Source organism: Populus trichocarpa, unplaced genomic scaffold, assembly GCF_000002775.5.
Source record: "Populus trichocarpa isolate Nisqually-1 unplaced genomic scaffold, P.trichocarpa_v4.1 scaffold_25, whole genome shotgun sequence".
Lineage (NCBI taxonomy): Eukaryota > Viridiplantae > Streptophyta > Magnoliopsida > Malpighiales > Salicaceae > Populus > Populus trichocarpa.
Genome location: NW_026291139.1, coordinates 371,811 through 396,560, shown reverse-complemented (window position 1 = coordinate 396,560; position 24,750 = coordinate 371,811). Strand labels below are relative to the sequence as shown.

The window sequence follows — 24,750 nt, the reverse complement described above, 5'->3', positions numbered from 1 at the left end:
TAAAAATACACAGGAGTCCTTGTTTTTTTGTGTTTCAAAAACACTTTTGAAAAAATTTGAATTTTTTTTTCTTTGCTTTAAATTAATTTTTTTTATGTTTTTAAATTATTTTAATGCGTTGATGTTAAAAATAATTTTTAAAAAATAAAAAAAATATTATTTTGATACATTTTCGAGTAAATTTTTTTTAAAAAAACAACTGCAATTACACTGCTAAACACATATGATCCCTTCTGTTTTTTCCTTGAATACTCATATGATCCCGAGCGACAAGTGCACATAAACAAATGCAAAAAAAAAACATCAAGCAATGAGACGAAAAGTAAAGCACATGAATAGAAAAACCTTGTTGACTGACCAGCTAAGGAAATATTTGCAAGAAAGCATATCCCTTCTCCAAGCTAAAGAATATAATTTGTGGGAGAGATATTTTTCTCATTTTGTTTAATATTTTATTTAAAGTATATAAAACAAACATGAAAGAGTTAAAATAATATTTTTTTAATATTTAACTTTTTATTTAGCATGCTTGTTGGAGATGCAGCACAACCGTTGGAGATGCGCTGAGGTGGGAGTACATGTTTCTTTTTTATTTTCTTATTGGAGTGGGATAAATAAGTATTTTATTTTTTCTTAATAAGTTTGATATTTTTTTTTTCACATGGCTATATTTAATTGGTTTATTTTTTTGTGGCCCCTACTTTGTTGGTTTTGGCTTTTTTAAGAGATATGTACAAATAACATTTGTGGGACAGAGAAAAGATATTTTAGAATTTTGTTTAATATTTTTTTAAAATATATAAAATAAACATGAAAGAGTCAAAATAATATTTTTTAAATATTTAACTTTTTATTTAGCATACCGGTTGGAGATGCAGCACAACTATTAGAGATGCTATGAGGTGCGAGTACATGTTTCCTTTTTATTTCCTCATTAGAGTGGGATAAACAAGTATTTTATTTTATTTTAATAAGTTTGATATTTTTTTTACATGATTATATTTAATTAGTTTATTTTTTTGATGATTCTCTAATTTTAATTTTTTTAAGAGATATATAAAAATAACATTAATAGAAAAAAAAATTTAACGCACTTGCTTTAAAGTATGTAAGATACGTATGAAGGAGTTAAAATAATATTTTTTAATATTTAACTTTCCATTTAGCCATTGGATATGCTCTTAGGTGGGAGGACGTGCTTCTTTTTTTATTTCCTCATTGTCATGGATGGGTCCCTCCAGATCTGCTTTCAAAATCATAATAATATTTGAAATAATTGAATTTCGATTACCTCCATGGTGTTTCGAAACTTGTAAAACCTTGATTTTTAAATTTTTTTGTTTAAAATTTAATTTATTTTATACTTTGTTAATATCAAAAATAAATTTAAAAAAATATAAAAATATATTATTTTAAAAAAAACTTTAAAAATCAATTTGATCACTATTCCATACACTCAAAAGGTACCGATTGGCATGGAATATATTAACAAGTTTAAATTGAGGAAAATATTTGTGTTACAAGAATAAATATAGTTTTTAACCCATAGTTAGATTAGACAAAATTCAAGAAACTCAATCAAAGTTTAGATTGCTGTGCAATTTAGGTCCGGTTTGTTTTTGTGTTTTAAAAACGTTTTTTAAAAAATTTGAAATATTTTTTTTGCTTCACATTAATTTTTTTTGGTGTTTTTAGATCATTTTAATGCGCTGATGTCAAAAATAATTTTTAAAAAATAAAAAAATATTTTTTTAATATATTTCTGAGTGAAAAACATTTTGAAAAACAATCGCAACCACGCTTCCAAACATGCTAATCTAGAAGTTGTTGTTGAATATTTTTTTAATTTTTTAATTTAGTTTAGTGTAATTTAGTTTAGTTTTAATTAGTAAGGTCGGTTTAGTTAATATGTAAATAGTTTAGTATGTTATTTTTAGAACAAATTAGTTATTCAAGAATTTATTAAAATCTTTTCTTCTTTTTTCATTACAGTTTACAGCTATAATTTTAATTTCAGAGCTTGAATAACTCTAATTCTTTCATTCGCTTTCGCTAGACGACGCGCAAACATGATGAGGTCCGCTTTCTATAGCTTTTGTTGTGCGACGCGGTAACGTGTATATATAGATATATATATTCTAGGACCATTCTTTAATTAATTCCTCTCCTTCCCTGCCCAACTTTTCTAAACCATTCTTCTCTCTCGGACTTCTGTTCTTTGCTGATTCCTTAAGCAACCCAGTAACTAGACGCTTGGAAAATCACTTTTTACAGGTAAACTATAAATCCTTCTTTTCTTTACCATTTTGTTCTTATTGCTAATTGATTCTTCCAAGTAATACAGTATCACCAAGATGGTAATTTTTGCATATTATTTAATGAAGTATTTTCATTATAGGAAGTCATGATGCACCGGTATTTAAAGAATTTTCTATAGCTACGAGGTGTTGCATGGTCTAGGTTTTAACTCCAGCTATGATGGAGTTTGCTCAGAGTCACTCATTTGACCAAGCTAATTCACATGGCACTTAATTAACTTGTTAAAAACTCAATCAAGCTCTTAAAACACCTCTACAATAAAACTTAATTATCTTCAGCATGCCAGACCTAAGGGCTTGAGTCTGACAACTATATAAAAATGATAAAAACACCTCTACATGTAGCCTTGATTTTTTAAACACAAGGGTAATTTTGTATTTAAACTCTTTCAATAAAATAAAAGGATGGTAAAATCCCTTAACACATGCATATTCCCTAGGGTCATGAGTGTATCTTCACTATTTATTTTTTTATATATAAAAAAACTAAAGAATCCTCCAATCCAAAGCTTAAAATTTTATGCTAGGAAATTCAATATATATATATATATACACAACACACACACACACTATAGCCCAAAAAACCTGAATGGACCATGTTGTTATCAATCATTCTTTTAATGTCAAATGTATCCCATGAAAAAGACAATCTCACTCCTAATTGCATGCTTAACAAGTTTTTTTGGCAAGGACAATTACATCATTACACTACTCCAATCCATAATAATATTTGTCTATATGAACAATAAAAGGGTGAACAATAAATAATACACTGATCCATTTTAGTTTTTTTTGTTATAATGAAAAAATAAAATCTAAATTAAATTAGTAAAGCAACTTTTATACAAATAAAAAACGGTGGTAATGGCAGTTCCTTCTTTCCTTTTTTTTTTAACATAATTTTTTTTCTTCTTATTTTTGTGATTAATAGTTAATTTTTCCATAAAATTCACGGATTGTTTTAAAGTATTTGTTAAATTGTTGAGTAGATTTATTAAGAGTTAAAATAGAAATCGTGTAGCATAAATATTAATTGAAACACTTATATTCAAAAAAATTTTATATATAACCATATAATATAAAAATATCAATTAGACTATAGATTTTTGTATGAATATTAATTGAGGTTTAATATAAATAGGATATTTTTAATTTATACATAAGAAATGTTAATTTAATACTTGAAAGTGATTGCGAAGAATAACAAATATAATTTTAGTATTTTGAGATGAATTGTTGCTTTAAGCTTTTAGGCACTAATTTAACTATAAAACGAACAATGCTTGTAAGCCATAATGTTTACGACGAAACATTAAGATTATTTTCTAATGAAAGATTTAACTCACCATTAAGATTATTCTCAAATAAAAGATTTAACATCAAAGAGATTAATATAATAATTTTAGGTGATGTTTGATATTGTTAGTATAATATAATTCATATCATACTGCTAATCCTAGAAACTCAAGAGAATCCGTCACCTACACTTCTGCTGTTTAAAACCTGATGTAACTCTGTTTTAGTGTAATTCTATTTAAAGATAAAGTCTAGCTTCATACAAAGTCCTACCCACACTGTACTTCTATAACCAGTGAATAACTGTATATATATGTGCATGGTACATGCACATAAACATCAATCAAACAAAAGAGTTGGTGATGCAGAAGCAGAAGCACTAGTCCACAAGAACAAAACATTGAGATGGAAAATATGGGAGGAGATATTGGAACGGTACAAACAGAAGTTCAGGGTTTGGAACACGGAGTAGGGGAAGAGAGGATTTCTTCACACGCAGAAGCAGCAAACGACATATTAAGCATGACTGGACTGAGAGGTGATGCACTCCAGAGCAAGCTGAGGATTAAACAAGCCGTTCAAGTGTTGCAACAAAGCAATGTAGCTGACAATTTGGTAGCAGATGTTGCAAAGATACAAATGGGAGTTCAGGGCATGGAGCAAGGTTTGGGGGAAGAGAGAATTTGTTCACATTTAAAAGTGGCAAATGGCATGGAAAACACTGGTGAAAGATGTATTCAGCATGTTGACGGAAGTGTCTCTCATTGGAGACACACGGTTGATGACCATGATAGTAGAAGAGAAGCAACAGAAAGATTAGTGCAGACCAACGTAGGTGCAAGCCCATCTGGAGGCAATGATATTGATAATGCCATTTCAACCAGTCCACACGAACAAAACAACGAAGCTGACAATTTGGCAGGAGATGCACCAGATATGAATGAGGTTGAGATCTATAATTTTTTAATGAAGGATAATACAGTGAACGGGGCTGGAGGAGTAGCACAGCCTGGTGCAGGAGCATTTGAAGAGAATACAAATGTGATACGTTCTTGGTTAATGGATGATGAAGTCTCAACCATTGGTATCTGGGGGATGGGAGGGGTCGGTAAAACGACAATGCTGGAACGTATCTACAAGGAGCTTCTAGAAAGACCAGACATTTTACATCATGTTTACTGGGTGACCGTGTCTCAAGATTTCAGTATTTATAAATTGCAGAATAAAATTGCTAGACTTCTACATTTAGATCTTTCAAGCGAATATGAAATCCAACCAAGAGCTGTGAAATTGTCAGAAAAACTAGTGAACAAACAAAAATGGATTCTCATTTTAGATGATCTGTGGGAGTCTTTTGATCTACACAAAGTGGGAATTCCTATCCCATTAAAAGGATGCAAGTTGATTTTTACAACTCGACTAAAAATCATTTGTCAGCAGATGGGTAGCAAACACAAAATAAAAGTGAAGCCATTTTCGGAGACAGAAACTTGGACTTTGTTCATGGATAAACTTGGATATGACATTCCACTTTCTCTAGAAGTGGAACGCATCGCAAAAGATGTTGCAAAGGAATGTGCCGGTTTGCCAATTGCAATTACTACAATGGCAGGAAACTTGACGGGAGTGGATGACCTAGATGAGTGGAAAAATACATTGAAGGAATTGAAAGAATCAAAATATAGTGACATGGATGAGGTATTCCGGATATTGAGGTTTAGTTATGATCGGTTACACGATTTAGCTCTACAACAATGTCTGTTATACTGTGCATTATTTCCTGAAGGTCAAGTGATTGAAAGGGAAGAGTTGATAAGTAATTTGATCAATGTGGGAATAATTGAAAGAATGGAGAGCAGGCAAGAAGCACTTGACAAGGGTCACAAAATGCTTAATAGACTTGAAGGTGTCTGCTTATTGGATAGAATTGATGATGGTAATGCTATCAAGATGCATGACTTGATTAGAGATATGGCCATCCAAATACGCAAAGAGAACCCATCAGTCATGGTAAATTTTACTTTCGATCCTTATTTTTTTTTTTTTGTATATTTTAACCACTATTTTTTTTCTACACGTATTTGTTTTGATTCTTTCAAATAAAAGTGCTCATTTGGTTGTAGAATTTGTAAGTAGGATTCTTGATTGATCAAGTAGACCTTAATTATATATGTTGCTTAATCAACGACAGAACCCAACTCATATTATATTTTTGTTCTTAATAAATGTTCATTTTGCTATCAACTTCAACTACTTATCATAAAAACAAGGAGAACAACTTCAAAATTTTTGTTTAAGATTGCTTGGCAGTCTCTTTTTTCTGAAGATTGCTTTAAAATCCACTTTTTATTCAATATTTAATTGTATCTACAGGACCAAAGAAGAAAGAGGATGAAAATGGTTCGATTAATGTAACAAATTATTGTAACTCTTAAAATCAATCTGTTCCATTTGCTTAATACAACAATAATTACATAATTTCTTATCATCTTGTTACTGCAGGCATAAATGTTGTAATTGCCATGCTATATTCCTGTTCAAGGGCTTCTCTAATTGTTGAAAATGTTTCTCAGTTTCAATCTTTCCTTTTCCAATTAATGTAACTTCCATTCATTTTTATCCAATATTTTGACCCTTTTTTCCCTATAGGACAAAATGAGTCGACCAAAGGATCCTTTTTGGAATCATGTTGAAGATATGAATGGTAGTAGCAAGAAGTGTAAGTTTTGTGGGCATGAATTTGCCAAGAGCACTTCCGTTACGAGGATCAAATTGCATTTATCAGGACAGAGAGGGCGTGGTGTTAAAATCTGTAAAGACGTTCCAGAAGAGGTTCAAGAAATAGCCTTTCTAGCTACACTTGATGGCACTCCAGGAAGAAAACGTAAAACTGTAGCAGGCTCAAGAAATAACGAGGTCACTATTGCAATTGATGTCAATATGAGTGATAGAGAGAACGGGACTGGAGAAGTAGCGGAGAAGCTGCTGGATGCTGGAGAAAGTTCACGCCCAGGAGTAAGAACTATGAAAACAATGCTTTTAAGAATTGGTGAAGTTTCGTTGACTTCCTTGTTTATAACTCCCTACTTTCTTATATAGGAAAAATCAGGATGGACTTTGCTGATGACGAACTTAATTCTAGAGTTTGCATCTGCAGTTTCTGACCAGCTGAGTTATGCATTAATTGGCATGGTGTTGGCATATGTAGCTCTGCTTCTTGCTACTGCTGAACTGATCCTTTACATGGCACGAAAGAAAATAATGAGCCTATTGCCCTGTTTCCATCGCCGATCGACCAGTCCTTCCGCACCTGGAGAGGCTGTTGGCACTTTTGTTGTGTATTTTGGATTGGTTGGTGCTGCCTGGCAATGCATTTATTCGACAATGCAGTATACATATGCTCGTCAGCAGAAAGCTAATCCAATTAAGATGTGTCTTCTGCCTTTCCTTTTCGTATTATGTGTGGTATTTTCCAAATTAAACAGCAATAGAATTCCTCAGACAAGAGTGCTTAGGAACGGTATATTTTCTTATCTAAAAAAATGGTAGTGTTTTGTTTTAAGGACTATATATTTTTTAGTGGAATGTGTCGAAGACTTTGAGACAGGATATGATCTCGTCTTCTTATTGTTTTAAATTTCTTGCAGCTCTATATCAATTCTGGTCTTTAATATCTTAATTACAATAAATTAACACTTCCTCCAAATTCTGAGACTCAGACATCTCTGACTTGCGATCACTTGTTATTGAGGATAGGTTTTGTCCATAAAAAGTAAAGCATGTGCAAAAACACATACAATAACCCAAAAAATTTAATCTTTTTGACACAAAATTAATTAAATCTGACAATTAAATAAAGATTATATTGCTAAGTTTTCAACCTTATACACTTAATTGAAATCATAGCTTCCTTTTCCTCGTTTTTAGAATCCTTGTTCAGAAGGCAATCCTGAAAACTCAGGGGAGGTTAGCTTGATAGGTGAGTAGTTAGAATTTTCACTCTTATGTTCTTGTGCTTCCTTTTTCGATGAGCTTTTTCAAGGCTTCAACATTGGGGTTGGTACACACGTTAACTTCCTCAACAAATAGCAAAATTAAGTACCTGTTTGTTTTATGAAAAATGATTTAAAAAACATTACTTTTCAAACTTTCACGTATTTGTTTGTCATTAGAAAAATTGTCAAACAGAAAACACTTTTTAGTCAAAGAAAAATTTGGTTTGGTTTTCAAGAAAGTGTTTTCCTTTTATTTTGGACCGAAAACACTTCCTAAAAGTTATAAAAAAATTATAAATGTCATGTTATTTAATGATTATATTAAATTTGGTCCTCAAAATTTTGATTGCTATATATTTTATTTTGAATTTGTTTTTCAATTTTATCCCTTAAATTTTGATTTAATTTTATTTTTATATCAACTTTGATCCTCATTTTTATGATTGTTATTTGCTTTTCTCTTAACATTTTCTTGATTGAAATTTTTTATCTATCAGATTTGATTCTCATTCTTTTGGTTGTTATCTATTTTTTTGAAATAATTTATGAAATTGTCAAAAAAAAAATTTAATTTCATCATCTTTCAACTTTTTTATCTCTATTATTTTAATTTTTACTTATTTTATTTGAGATAATTTATGAAATTAATTTTTTTTTAATTTTATTCTCATTCAACTTTTTAATTTCTAAGATTTGTTCCTCATTATTTTAATAAACTTGAAAAAATATATTAACAATTTATTTTCCAGCTTATTTTTCTTGACATAGCCAAACACTATAAATTACATAAATGGATAATTAGATAATCATATGTATAAATAAATGAAAACAATTATTAACAATAACTAAAAGTGAAATAGAAAAAATTGAGACATAAATATGGATCAAAGGGATTTGATCTTGTAACATGAAACATTTACTCAGTTTTATTTACTGAATTTATTTATTTATTTAATGAAACAATAATAAAAATAGACACACACTAAACTAATTGAATAAAATAAAAGAAAAAAAATATTATGCAATGATGCAAATATTATAAATATTATCTAAAAATAAATATTTTTATTTTATAGATGAATGAAGATAATTGAAAAAAACAATACACATAATTGTTTTTAGAAAAACCTTAATTCAAAAAAATCCTTGCAAAACCCGTGACTTAAGATATGAGATCAGGATAACCCAATAGAAAAGAAATTGATGATAACCACAAAATCAATTTGTTTTGTTTAAGAAAAACAAAATGTCGAACAATTAAATCAAAAAAAGGAAATGGAAAAAAAGAGAGGATGTTGACTTGCATTAACTTTTCAAACTCTAATAAATCAAACGTTGAAGGATGAAGTTAGGAAAAAAATCAATTAAACAAAATGATCTAAAACAAAAAAATCATAGTTAAAAGATTGAGAGTGAAAATCAAAATAAAAAATGAATTAAAGGGCAACCAATTTTTTTTTTTATTGAAGGGTTAAATTGAAAGGAAAAACAACTTTAACAAAAAGAAAGAAAATCAAGAGAATGAGGGCCAAATTGAAAAAAATAATACACCATAAACTTTGATTGAAGGATAAAATAATGAGAGTGAAAATCAAAATAAAAAATGAATTAAAGGGCAACCAAATTTTTTTGATTGAAGGGTTAAATTTAAAGGAAAAACAACTTTAACAAAAAGAAAGAAAATCAAGAGAATGAGGGCCAAATTGAAAAAAATAATACACTATAAACTTTGATTGAAGGATAAAAGAATGAGAGTGAAAATCAAAATAAAAAATGAATTAAAGGGCAACCAAATTTTTTTGATTGAAGGGTTAAATTGAAAGGAAAAACAACTTTAACAAAAAGAAAGAAAATCAAGAGAATGAGGGCCAAATTGAAAAAAATAATACACCATAAACTTTGATTGAAAGATAAAAGAATGAGAGTGAAAATCAAAATAAAAAATGAATTAAAGGGCAACCAATTTTTTTTTTATTAAAGGGTTAAATTGAAAGGAAAAACAACTTTAACAAAAAGAAAGAAAATCAAGAGAATGATGGCCAAATTGAGAAAAATAATACACCATAAACTTTTATTGAAAGATAAAATTGAAAACCAATAAAAATTAAACAAAAAGGCCAAGGAAAAAAAAATAAGGACTGAATTGGAAGAAATAATATATGACAAATTCTAATTGAAGAACTAAATTGAAAACAAACAAAACTTTTATTAAAAGGCCATAAACAAAAATCATAGATCAAAATAATAAGGATCAAAATTGAAATATATAAAAAGAGGATTAACATGTATTTTTTTGGATAGGAGAGAAAAAATAAGGGGAAAATGAGATGACCATCGACGATAAACTACCAATCATCCACCATCACCTGTTGCACAATGAGAAAGAGAACATAACAACACTTCCACCAACACAACGCAAGGGCAAGTTTGGCCACCAAGAGGTGCCTCATGGCCCATCCAAATGATGTGGATGTCCTCCACACGTTGGCATGTGAAGAGCATGTGTCGATAGCTTTTTGGAATAAAACATTAAATATTCAATGTAAAAAGATTAAAACGTCCTCCATAAAAAATTAATTATTCAATGTAAAAGATCCAAAATAAATTGATGATAATTACAAAACTAATCCTAAAAAAAAAACATAATGTCGAATACTTAAATCAAAAAAGAAAAATGAATAATAAAATTGAATAATATTTAATTTTAAATTTTGCACAACCAAATTTTAGATTAATAGATAACTAAATTGACCTATTAGACCAGATTTCTCGGTTTCGCTTTCTACTAAAAAATCTTTCTATTTCTCCTTTGAATTACTCATATATATCCTATTCATTTCGCACCGGAAACTAAGTCAAGGGCAACAAGATGCCAAATCCAGGAAAACTGGGGGCTAAAGCGTACCAATTCCCCTCAAAGGGAAAGAAAGGCGGCCATCAAACCAATTCCTCACTAAATGGAAACTATCTCAGAATGATCCAAGATCGGATCTCAAAGTCGACATCGGATTGGATGCCGAGAGGTTGGACCGACCAAGTTTCTTAATTGCCTTTCTGTTTATTTTCCGAATCCGAGTGGAGAACTGAGACACTGATATCAGAAAAGTCGATATTCTAATGTGGCTCGACAATACACTTTTCACTTATGCCGGCGATGATAGGTGGATTTGGTAATTGGTTTTATTAGAATAAATAGTTATAAATTCAGTTTAACCATTTTTAATCATGGTGGGTCATTATTCTATCATATTCTTAGTTGAATAATATATGACTTCTTACTTGTTCTTAGTTTCCTACAAATTTAGGTTTATTTAAAAAAAATTATATTTTTCTTTTAAATGATTCATATTTTAGTATTAGGATCGATGACACTAGAAACCCAAACAAATCACCCAACAATTAATTGAAATCAATATAGTGGCAAATGCTGTAAATAATTATTAAATAAGTGATATTTTCGCTATATCATGTCTAATGAGTTTTTTATTTTAATTTGATGGGCTTTCTAACATTATTCAATTTCATTTAATTTGATTGCACCGAGACTTTGAGTGAACCTTTATTGATCTCATCTTATTTTTTAAAAAATTATTTTTCATATTTTTTATAATACATATTATAGTTTGAAACACTGCGTTGATCCGTGACTCGGTTTAACAGTCGCTGGAGTGTGCAGCTGAACTGAAGGTCATTTCAGTTAGGGCTTCTGATGGGATCGAGTGCTTGCTTTCATTCCACAGATACTCTTCTTCTGATAAACTTGACATAAGATGATAATGGCAAATCATCTGTATTTTTTCAAATCATCAAAGGGAATTCCAAAATGAAGTAACATACTCTAGATACTTGCATCTTTGATTTCCAATGATCCTGTCAAGTACTGTTTTGACACACTTCATTCTTGCCTTTTGCTCTGTTGCAGAGATTGCTCGCCAAAGAACCATCATCCTCAGTATTAGCATGGTCGATCTTCTATTTCTTGTAACTTATCAAATTTTCTGTATTTGTAGGTCTATGCCCCACCCCCCCCCCCCCCCCCCCCCGCCCACCCCTCTCTCTCTCTCTCTCTATATATATATATATATATATATAGTTAGATTTTTCATTTAGCTTTGAATTGTAATAATAATTTCGTCCTCAAATTCCATGAACTGAATTTTTTCATATGTTCAAGCTCCTGGTGAAAAAGGATCAATGAATTTGGTGTTCAGGAAATGGTTATCAGATTCCACTCTCTCCAACTGATAAAATATTTGGGGTTGAATATTAAAAGAATGTGTTCATAGTTTTATACAGATCAGACGTGACTTTAATTCTGCAATTCTCATCTTTCTCTCTGCTTACATCCTTCTTCCTTGACTGATGGGCAGTAACTAGTTGACAGCACAGACTGATATGGACCCATCCCAGTGGTGGAGAAGAATGAAGGCTAAGCTATGCAACGCTGACGATTTCGTAAGTATTTATAATTAATTCCTATAATTTGGTACTTAAAAAAAATTGGGCATTTTTTTTTATTTTAACGTTCCGATATTAATCATCGAATATACATTAACCCTTTATAAACATCTTTTCATACAACACCCTTCATAGCAATTCCCGATCCGATCCTGGATCGTAAATTCATCGCACTAATTATTCTTTCTATTGTATCTTATCAACCATCACACACAATTAATTACTCACATTTGCATGATTAATATTTATTGAAAAGAAGCACGGAAAGGTTTTTCTCAATGAATACATATACAAATTAAATTAAGTATATTGTCTTTATAAAACAGGTATAATATACATAACATGCATTGTAAATTCCATTTATTTTTACAAGATTCTACATGTAATGAATGTTTTGCTATAACTACCATTAATTAGCTTATATTACATAATTTTAGTAAAAGTAATGTCCTCGAAGATTATTAGGCGTCTTGGGTGCGAGAAAATCCTATTCAACATTAATTTATATGAGCATACAAAACATAAGAAATAAGATCTAAATATTTAAAGCCATGCATATAATTAACATATATCCTAATCCACATATTCTATAAGAATTCATTAATTTTTCAAAACCAATTTCTGGTGATCATCGTGAATCATTTTAGACATTCTTAATTTTTGTAATTGGATGCTCATTTATATCAGTTAAACTCTTTGCCTGGAGTTGACTACTTGATTTAGACCCAGTTATTTCAACGTGAGTATTATTATTAGTCAAACTAATCTCATCAATTATTCCTGGTCATCCCAACACGAATGCAAAGTTACTCTTATGAATCATTCCTAGACATCCTAACACGAATGTAAAGCTACTTCTTATGAATAATTCCCGGTCATCTTAACACGAATGCAAAGTTACTCTTATGAATTATTCCTAGACATCCTAACACGAATGTAAAGCTACTTCTTATGAATCATTCCCGGTCATCTTAACACGAAAATAATTAGCCGAGGTTAATCTCATCAATCATTCCCGGTCATCCCAACTTGGATGTCATTAACCAAAGCAAATCTTATCAATCATTCCCATGAAAATAGTATTTATTTATTTTTATTTTTTTATTTTCATACTCATAGGCAATATTTTCACGATAATATTTTTCCTGCCCGTAGGCAATGTTTTCAAAATAATAATATTCCCCTTCTCATCAGCAACACTCACAACGATAATATTTCCTGCCTGTTGATGACATTTACATAATAATAGTATTTCCTACTTGTTGGCAACATTTACACAATAATAATATTTCCTACTCATTGGCAACATTCACATAATAATAATAGTATTTCTCCTTCTTGTGAGCAATATTCACATAACAATAACATTTCTTACTAATTGGCAACGTTCACACAATAATAATATTTCTCCTACTTGTTGGTAACTTCCACGCAACAATATTTATACTACCCGTAGGCAATGTTCACATAGCAATAATTCTCATGATACACAATAGTACAAAATATGCATAATGTCTATCACATACTAGCATTGCAAGAATTTAAATGATTTAAAGAAGCAAGGGGGCGACCCTTACCTTGAACTCCTGTTATACATGTTCTCGAGAAGTCATGTACTACTCTGAATGCTTCTCCTACATTCCAATTGAACATCCCGAATCAGTACTCAAGTCTTTCTGATCCATTCATCAAATTTATTAATTCACATACCCATTTAGTTTCGTAACAAGTTCATGGATAAACTCTTTTTTATTTATCACTTCATTTCATTAAATTTACATTCATTTACATTAGCATTTAACGTCCATTTAACTTGATTCTTCATCAATGATTTTCAATGTCCAAAGGTTATGACTTTTGGTTACCGATATTTTTCTAATGTCCCAAGATATTTAATCTATCACCAAACAATGTAATTTAACTTAAATTCCAGCAATGACTACACGTGCTAATTTTTGTTTTATTTTTCAAAGCATACTCAAAATGATTCCTTATATCATAATTCAATTTACAACATCCCTTACCATGATTTCTCATTCATTTCTTCATCAAGACACGTAATTTACCAAACATTTCAGCGCTTATTTAACTAACATGGCCAGCCATAATAGGGGTTAATTTTCCAAAGTTTGTTTCAATTTATCCCAACATACTTTCCCATATCATGTTTCCCATTCCAACACAACCAAAGTATTAATCCACAACTATTTTTTTTTTATAGAATTTAACTATACCATCACTTATCAACACATCAAACATGACCCAAACACAACACAAACAATTCCCAAACACTTCCATCATCATTAAACCCATTACAATTATCCTTAGTCCCAAAACATACTTTTTATGTTAAACATCATATTCTCATTCAATATTTCTCAAACCAAATTTAAAACATCATTCTGTAAATTTAGAATTCAATAAATCCAAACGGTGGAATTATACATCATCATCATTAGAATAACATATCCAAAATTAACATACATCCAATGGTTAAATCTTCCTATATCAGAACAATACCAAACTGACCTGAAAATTGGAGACCAACTATTCAGGAAGTACAATTTCTGGTAGGAGTGGTTCTTTCCGATCTTAACCATTTTGAATTTATATAACATCTGGATGAACAACATATCCACAATACAGACCAATCCAACGGTAAAAAGATGATATAACAACCGACAAACGAGGCTGTCTTGAAGGGTGATTTTCCAGAAATGTTCCTCCGGTGACAGCCCTTAAACGAAGCCTGCTATTTACAATCCCTCTAGTCAGAATGTAGGTGACATTGAGCATAATAATATATCCAAAAAGAAACCTAATCCAACGGTGGAAAGCCAAGATATGGTTGCCGAAGTTCTTGGCTTGTTGCCATCCCAAAACCCATAGTTTCAAATCAACTTATTCCTTCTATTTTTCTGCAAATCCAGCCATTATCATGCAATTAATCTTGAAATTCACAAGAATAATTATTCCCCCAAAATATTTACATGAACCCTAGAATTTTAAACTTGGAGGTTTTCTTCTCCTCATGCAAGAACAAGAGAGAAATATGAAATTACTTGAGGGTATGTTCCTTACCTTTGTTACTTTAACTTATTTCAATGAGTTCTTGCAAAAATCTACAAAACTCATGTCCTCCTCTTTCAAGTTCCAGCTTCTGCTCTTTGTTTTTCCCAAGCTTTATAACTCTCTAAGTATAGCCATTTGATTTGTTTTCTTGGATATAATTCTCCCAAGAACACTCCCTTTTGATTTAGCTTGAAGAAATGGAGAATAGATGAAGAAAATGGGAGAAAAATGGTCTCCCTCCTGTTTTCTACCTTTGCAGAGGACGTGGGCTGTCTTTAAAGGAGGAGAAGGGAATATTGTTTTATATAAAATTACCAAAATGCCCTTATTAATGTCCCTTGTGTCATGTTCTCATAAAGCCTTCCCAATTTACCCGATTTTGAGTACTCTCGTAAAACCTTCTCAAACTCTTATTGACATGAAATTTTAACATAAGATAAAACAATAAGTCTGGAGATCTCTTATAAAATTTCAGTCCGATCCAACGGTCGGATTGAGATATATCATCACTAACATAAAACTAAACAATTAGTGTCTTTTACGCTAACATCTGAATTTCATGCATTACTTTATTTACTTAGATTCTCATAACATTTCCCCTTAATTTATACTCAATAAATTCAATATTACCACATCCATCATTGATTTATAAAAAATAATCCTTTTATCTGTTGAGACTCTTCTTCGTTTTCGCTAACATTACAAATTTTAATCCAAAATTTGTAACCCTCATTTTGACTTCCACCATACCTTTAAATTTATATATGGAGAGTATTCTCTCCCTTACATATTGTATTTGTTATTATTTCTACTATTTATTTATTTTTTTTTATATTGAGTCTCCATTACTCATCAAGGTCTTTTTTTTTCTTTTTCTACGATCCTATGTTTATTTGGGGGTTTATAAGCTATGTGGGAAGCTTTTCTCTCAGACTTTGTTTTAAATGACACCATCACGTACATTTTATATTTAAATTCATTTTTCCTTTATTTCTTAACATCTTATAAACAAAAAGGGTCGTAAATTAGTAGTCTCACTCTCAAATAAAAGTCTAATGCAACCTGTCGCTTTAAAAGGCTTATAGTTACTTAAATATATCATAAACCAATCTTTATAAGGTAATAAAATTAAAATCCCTAAACAAAGAGAAAAAGAAAAGAAAATCCAAAACTAAACATAAAAATCCAGAAACATCAAGTAAAAATTTGAATTTGATTTAAACGATTGAATCCAAATTAAGTTATAGTTTTTTTTTATTATCAGTACAACCATATCTCTCTTTTTGAGCTTTATCATGTTCACTAATCCATAAAAATATATATTAGACCATTTATGTTATCTATTTATGGTATATCCCTGTCTGTCTTATTATGACAAATTATTGTTTAATTGCTCAGAACTTTCAATTTTTAATAGCCTTTCAGTATCATCTTCTACCTATCAATATAAAAAACTCTCTCGCTGTTATTTATATCATAATTCAGACAATATTTCATTTTTCCATCATCAACACCTCTTAACTCGTTTCCTGTGCTTAGTAATCATGTGTTTGTGTACTCAGGAGGGGATTCACCTGCAATATCCTTGATTTACTGGTAAATATATGTCCAGAACTAGAAGATTCTTGCTTTGGGGTCACATTTCCAGTGATTTTGTAGTTATCGCTTCCCTTAGAACTAAGCCGTGCAGTGCAGCTTTCTTCAAATAAACAGGATCGAATCCTACAACTTCCCTTCAGTTAATTTCTGGCAAAGGAAGAGTTAATCATGTTTGATAATGCTGTGGATAAATACGGATAATAAAAGTTAATAATATTATCATGCTTGGGTAAAATATAATGACCAGATATGGAGAATTCGCAGGATTCTTGATGTTATATTTCTTTCTTGATTTTTTTGCTTCCTCCATTTGTAGGAAAATTTTAAAGCATGATGATGATGTAGAGCTCTAAAATTATCTAAAGCTGATGTAAACTGAAACTACATTAAAAAATAATGAGTAGAAGAACATAAAATTTTCAAAAGAATTATTCACGCAGAAACTCTAATTCTTAAAAGGTTTATAATTGTTTAAATAAGCTCAAAAACCTAACATAAACAATTAGAAAACCTGAAAATAAAGAAAAGGATAATAAACCTTCAATAAACTAGAAAACAATAATTAAGGAAAAATAATTTTTTTAAAACCTACTGCATCAGATGACTGCATAAATTTATTAATTATTAATTGATTAACTAATATACTAAAAAACTAATGCTGTTTTACTGTTCATCATCAACTGTTCATACACACATATCATTGGTCATTTTCTGCACCCTATGAACAACACTCCCATTTTCCAAAATCTGTTTAGTAATTGAAAAACATACAGCTGCGCCACCTTCACACTGCACGCCAAATGGCCAAGGACATCCCTTCCATTCCATCTGATGCCCAAGAAAAATCCTCCAATCACAAGGGTACCTAATCTTTAACTCCTGTGAAATGAAATCGAGGAGTGGAGCGAAGAATGATAACCATCAACTAATAATTCAGATTAATTCTGACTAATCCATCTTCTTTGACGAATGATGAAGATTTACGTGAAGGAGAATTGTCGCCTTCTTCTTGTCTCCAGTCACTAAGCTATGTCATACTCCCCCTAAAGTTGTCAAACAGAAGGTGACATCGTGCAAACCTTGATCATGGCCATAAGGCAATCACATAATACAACAATCTTAAGAAGGCCTTAAAAATATATATGTCATTTATAATGGAGAGATAACTGAACCTCTTTTTGAAGGTTCTCTTGGTATCTTTTGTAGCATGTCCCCTAAGCTCTTCTATTTATTAAAGGGGGAAAGACTCATGTATCAGCCAAATATCTCTAATCTGCCAGGAAAAAATATCTTCGACTTACAATCCCATTAGTGTTGTTTAATAATAAGATGTAGAATATGTACTCGTTCCTTATGATTGATTTAATTATATATGCTTTGTTTTACAGCTTCAGTTTATTTTTTCACACACAATGGCATTTCTTCCATGTATAGAAATCAATTCCAAGCAAGCTCGTGATTAAAGGAAACCATCTTTCTGCAATTTCTCTTTAGCAAAATTAATTTCAGTAGACATTGGTCATCTTATTTTAGTTTTATGAGAACCATATCTCATATAACAACTGACATTGGTCATCTTAGCATCTTTTTCTCTCCTTTGTGCATGTGCAAAAGCCAGACAGGCTGCCAAGTTATGGTGTGCCAGATGGGAAGCAATGCCAGAACCCTCTCTTGCAAGGAAGGAGATAGTTTTATAGAAAAGAAAGAATGGGAAGAGCATTGCTTTTTCTTTCTACCCTTTTTCCTGCCCTAACCTAATGGATTGTTCCTCTCTCTTTATTCCTGCTGATATAGGAAATGCGGAATTTCCCCAAGTAGCGTATGTTTATCCATGCTAGCAGCTGACCCGAGTAGTACTGTTATTTCTGGCCAAGTGATGTTCTTTGGAGTTTCTATCTTCATTAATTCATTAGACTCAAGGATTTTTTGTTTCTTTTGACTAAAAATAAGCTTGCTGTTTACCGCCAATTTCTATTGACTTCTCCAAAGAAAAAAACATAAAGTTGCTACCAAATCGCATGCAATGGCTTTAATAGCTAGTCTTCCACTAAGAGAGATCTCTCTTAGTATACCATTGATCCAAATTTCTCAAACCTTTCTCATGATCTGTGCCTCCTTTTCTGATTGAATTGAATCATCTCGTTTTGAGTTCAACTTCTTTCTTGCTTGCAAGGTAAATCCTACTCTCTTTTCTTGTTTTTCTACCACTAATATGGTTGTAGAATTAATAAGTAGGATTGTAGATTTATCAATCAGGTAGAACTTAATTATATATGCTGCTTAATCTATTTTAGAACTCAAAACCCATATTATAGCATTGTTCTTACATGTTCATATTGCAATCAACTTCAACTACTTATCTTAAAAACAGTTGTTCTCTAGGTTTCTTTGTCTGTTGAGCGCCTCTTGTCAGCTTGATAGGTGACTAGTTTGACGACTCTTTCTCATATTCCAATCAGCTTTCCAGATTTTCAACATTGGGGTGCGTCCACACGTTACCTCACTCAACAATTAGCTTCAGATTCTTTTGTTAAATTCTTTTGAATCCAAGTAAAGTAATTATACTTCATCTTTATTATGGAATTTGTTGTAATATAGGAAATGTTGTACTTTCCTTTTATAGATTTATCATGCGTTGTATCGTACACAATAACTAATATATGTTGCCCTAGTTGTATAAATAGAAGAGAGGGTCGAATCAATGCTTTAACTTGGCATCAGAGCAGGAAATATCCTAACAGATTTACGCCTTCCTCCTTCTCCCCTTGCCCGGCGCCTCCTCCTCTTCTGCCGATTACGGCTGCAGTATTTTGGTTCTTCACTCTTGCGTTCTCTGCTCCCTCTTCTTCTCCTTGATACTATCTTCCTCCTGGAGCATGTTGGGCTATTTCCAGAACTCAAACACACACAATTTACGTGGTTCGGCAACTTGCCTACTCCACGGAGCTACTGGTTTGTATTAATGAAGCTTACAAACAATACAAACAAAGGAGGAGGAGAAAACTCTTCTCGACTCAACTCCACTCACACAAGCTCTCTCTGCTGTTCTCACTTCTCTTCTGTTCTCTCTGTGTTTTTTTACACTCACCCACGCAGCTCTTCACTGAGCTTATATGTATACAAGATGGGAGTGAAGGGGCATAAATCATGCCTTGATTTATGCCCACCGTTTGTGTCCTCCACCATGTGCCAAGTGGGAGATTAGGAATTCCCACTTGCATATGGTGGGACATTGTTTGTCTCCACTAACTAACAATCTCCCACTTGGAGACAAACAATGAAATCATCATTTATCCTTGAAGACCAACTGAAGTTTTACACAACTTCAGTTTATCAAGTGTAACTCCTTTGGTTAACATGTCAGCTGGATTCTTGCTTCCACAGACCTTTTCTAGCATCAGTTGTTCATCGTCTAGCAATTGTCGGATGAAGTGATATTTGATCTGAATATGCTTCGTCCTGGAGTGAAATGCTGGATTCTTGGCAAGGAAGATTGCACTTTGACTGTCGCTATACAAAGTACCTTTTCCATTCAACTTGCCCAATTCCTTCAGGAAACTCTGCAACCATACTATCTCTTTTGCAGATTCTGAAACTGCAACATATTCAGCTTCTGTTGTTGAAAGAGCAACGATCTTTTGCAAGGTAGAACTCCAGGAAACAGCAGTACCTCCTAGAGTATAAACATATCCTGTAGTGCTCTTTCTGCTATCAACATCTCCTGCTAGATCAGCATCTACAAAACCTTCAAGTTTCAAACCACCAGCTGTGAAACTGAGACAAGTTTCCGAGGAACCTTTTAAGTACCTCATGATCCATTTGACCGCCTCCCAATGCTGCTTTCCAGGATTGCTCATATATCGGCTTACAACTCCCACTGCATGGGCAATGTCTGGTCTGGTACAGACCATAGCATACATCAAAGAGCCGATAGCTGAGGCGTATGGAATCTTATCCATGTATCCACATTCTTGCTCAGTTTTTGGTGACTGATCTTTGCTGAGCTTGAAATGATTCCCCAGTGGTGTACTTACTGGTTTAGTATTATCCATACTAAACCTGCTGAGAACCTTCTTGACATACTCTGTTTGTGAAAGCTTTAGTACGCCTTTGTCTTTATCTCTGAAGATTCTCATGCCAAGTATTTGTTTAGCAGCTCCCAAATCCTTCATTTCAAACTGTTTTGACAATTGTTGTTTCAGCTTGTCAATCTCCTCAATGCTGGATCCTGCAATCAACATATCATCCACATATAATAGTAGAATGATGTAGGAGTTGTCAAAATGTTTGACATAGCAACAATGATCAGCCTGGCATCTTGTGTATCCCGAACTACACATGAAGTTGTCAAACTTCTTGTACCACTGTCTTGGAGCTTGCTTCAAACCGTATAGGCTTTTCTGTAGCTTGCAGACTTGATTCTCCTTTCCTTGCATTGCAAACCCCTCTGGCTGTTGCATATAAATATCTTCCTCCAAGTCACCATGAAGGAATGCTGTTTTTACATCTAACTGTTCAAGATGTAAATTTTCTGCAGCTACTATCCCCAGAACAACTCTGATTGTTGTGAGCTTCACAACTGGAGAAAATATCTCAGAGTAGTCAATGCCTTTCTTTTGTTGAAACCCTTTGACAACAAGTCTTGCCTTGAACTGTTTACTTCCGTCATGCTCAGTCTTTACTCTGTAAACCCACTTGTTTTGCAAAGCCTTCTTTCCTTCAGGCAGTGTGGTTAGCTCCCAAGTCTTGTTCTTCAGCAACGAACTCATCTCATCCTTCATGGCTAACTCCCACTTGCTTGAGTTTCCATCTTGTAAGGATTCTTCATAAGTTAGCGGTTCACCACCATCTGTCAACAAAATGTAATTCAGTAAAAGTGTGAACCGTTGCGGGGGCTTTATCGTCCTCGAAGACCTGCGAACAGCTGGTTCAATTTGCTCCGCTTCTTCTTGTGTAGTAGCGGGTACAGATATGCTTGAGTCTTCTTGTAAAGGCTCTTGATTGTTGTTCTGCTCAGTAACATCGGGAAGGCCTTCTAATCTTATGAATTCAGATCCTTGTGGACTTGTATCTGAATCAGCCTTATCTGTTTCTGCACTTGATCTGTCTTTGTACAGAACTTTCTCATTGAAGATCACGTTCCTGCTTCTGATAATCTTTCTATTCTGATCATCCCAGAACCGATATCCAAATTCTTCATCTCCATAACCAATGAAGAAACATTTCTTGGATTTGGCTTCTAGCTTGTTGCGAGCATCAGAATCTATATGCACATAGGAAACACACCCAAAGACCTTTAAATGAGAGAGTTGTACCTCTTTTTCTCTCCATACTTCCTCGGGCAATCTAAACTCCAAAGGAACTGATGGTCCACGGTTGATCAAGTAAACTGCAGTATGAACTGCATCAGCCCAGAATGTTTGAGGTAGCCCTGAATGCAACCTCATGCTTCTAGCTCGTTCATTGATGGTCCGGTTCATTCGTTCAGCAATGCCATTCTGTTGCGGTGTGCCTGGAACGGTCTTTTCCATTCTGATACCATTGACAGCACAATACTCCTTGAAACCTCCATCAATGTATTCTCCTCCATTATCAGATCTTAAGCATTTCAACTTTAGACCTGATTCAGTCTCAACCATAGCCTTCCATTTCTTGAATGTTTCAAACACATCAGATTTATTTTTCAGAAAGTAAACCCATACCTTCCTGCTGAAATCATCAATGAAAGTCACATAATACCGAGAACCTCCAAGAGATGCTACTGGAGACGGTCCCCATAAATCTGTGTGTACCAGCTCTAGCTTTCTTGGTCTTAAGGTCCTGCCAGCCTTCAAGAAACTGAGCTTCTTCTGTTTTCCAAGAACACAGCTTTCACAAATGTCTAGATCGACATTTTTTAATTCTGCCAGCTTTCCCTTCGACTGAAGTATCTTCATCCCCTTTTGACTCATATGGCCGAGTCTACAGTGCCATAGATGTGCTTGATTTTCTGCTTCAGTAGAGGCAATAATGTCTGCAAATCTTGTGGTCATATACAGGGTGCCGGTTTTCTTTCCACGAGCCAAAACCATTGCTCCCTTTGATACCTTCCACATACCTCCAGAAAAAAGGATTGAATGACCACTATCATCAAGTTGTCCGACCGAGATCAGCTTCTTCTTTAGATCAGGAACATGCCTTACATTTTGCAAGTTCCATATAGATCCATTCATTGTCTTGATTTGTACATCTCCTATACCCACAATATCCAATGGTTGTCCATCGGCCAGATAGACTACACCGTGATCTCCAGCAATATAGTTTTGCATCATTTCATGGTGTGGTGTACAGTGAAATGAAGCACCAGAATCAAGAACCCAATCATCAACAGGACTATGCACAGCAAGAATCAAAGCATCTTGTACCTCGTCTGTAGTGGCGTTTGCAGAGTCAGCTTCAGGTTTTTTCGGTTTTGTGCAATTCCTCATGAAATGACCAGGTTTGCCACAATTCCAACATTCAACCTGCTTTCTGGGTCCGAACTTGCTTTTACTTCTGTATCTTGATTTGGATCTGCCTCTGGATAAGCCTCTATCCTGTCTCCTCCCTCGAGTGTTAATGTTGAGAGCTGATCCTGAACTTGAACTTTCACCTGAGTCTTTCCTTCGCACTTCTTCAGCTAAAATCAAGTCTCGGATGTCATCATATTTCAGTTTGGATTTTCCAGCTGAATTGCTCACGGCTGTCCTCATACCTTCCCAACTGCTTGGAAGTGAAGCTAGCAAAATGAGTGCACGGATCTCATCATCAAACTCAATCTCAACAGATGACAATTGATTTGTAATGGTATTGAAGTTGTTGAGATGTTGTGTCACAGAGGTGCTTTCTGTCATCTTCAAGTTGAACAACTTCTTCATCAGGTGCACTTTGTTATTTGCTGAGGGCTTCTCATACATCCCAGACAAAGCTTCCATTAGTCTTGCAGTGGATCTTTCTTTTGTAACATTGTGAGCAACTCTTCTCGATAAGGATAGCCGGATAATGCCCAAAACCTGTCTATCAAGAAGTTGCCAATCTTCTTCTGGCATATTTTCTGGTTTGCTCCCCAACAGAGGAAGATGAAGTTTCTTCCCATATAAATAGTCTTCAATTTGCATTTTCCAATATCCAAAATCTGTTCCATCAAATTTTTCAATTCCCGCAGCTTTTATTTCATCTGCCATTTTAATATGTCTCGGATTTAAACCTGTCAAATCTGACCTTACAGATGTGTCCAGAACGGCCAAAACTATTGGAAACGACACTGAGATCACCCCAATCGGACTTCGGATGGCTCAGATCTTAACAGTCAAAGTTTTAGGTCAACAGACGGTGCTGATGAAGCCACGTGTCAGGCGGAAATAGTGTCTGCGAAACACTGAATCAAAACCCACTGTGATGACGTGGCTAGATGACGTGTCATCCACGTCAGCAATCCGGGCCCCACCTTAGATGACGTGGCAAATGCACGCACTTTTGCTGGCGTGGCAGGTGATGACGTGGCTGATGACTGGTCTGATGACGTGGCGGATGACTGTGCAGAATTGCTGGCGTGGCTGATGACTGGCTGCTTGCGTGTCGGGTCAACCCGGTTCAGTTGCAGACAATCGGGTGAAGACGACGCGTGGAGAGCGTGGAGCGAGTGGTCGCGCGTGGGCAGTGCTGTCGTCGGCGCGTGTTGGAGCGTGCGGTCATGCAGGACGTCGGTTCTTCGCCGGGTTTTCACCAGTGAATGCGTCTCTACTTCCTCTACGCGATGGTAATGTCAAAAACACGTTTTGAGAACTTTGATTTTTGAGTTTGGATCAAACACCCTCTTTTTCAAGAACAAGCTCTGATACCAGTTGTTGGGCTATTTCCAGAACTCAAACACACACAATTTACGTGGTTCGGCAACTTGCCTACTCCACGGAGCTACTGGTTTGTATTAATGAAGCTTACAAACAATACAAACAAAGGAGGAGGAGAAAACTCTTCTCGACTCAACTCCACTC

The 24,750-nt window shown here is 33.5% G+C and overlaps 1 protein-coding gene across 1 annotated transcript; it reads left to right on the top strand.

Annotated features, from left to right (window-relative positions):
• Positions 1–3,437: 3,437 nt before the first annotated feature.
• Positions 3,438–7,294, top strand: LOC7465885 (uncharacterized). The gene is made up of 3 exons (XM_024592336.2): positions 3,438–5,624; positions 6,264–6,629; positions 6,714–7,294. The coding sequence occupies exons 1-3, from the start codon at positions 4,020–4,022 to the stop codon at positions 7,161–7,163; spliced, it is 2,421 nt and encodes an 806-aa protein (XP_024448104.1). The 5' UTR covers positions 3,438–4,019; the 3' UTR covers positions 7,164–7,294.
• Positions 7,295–24,750: the final 17,456 nt, after the last annotated feature.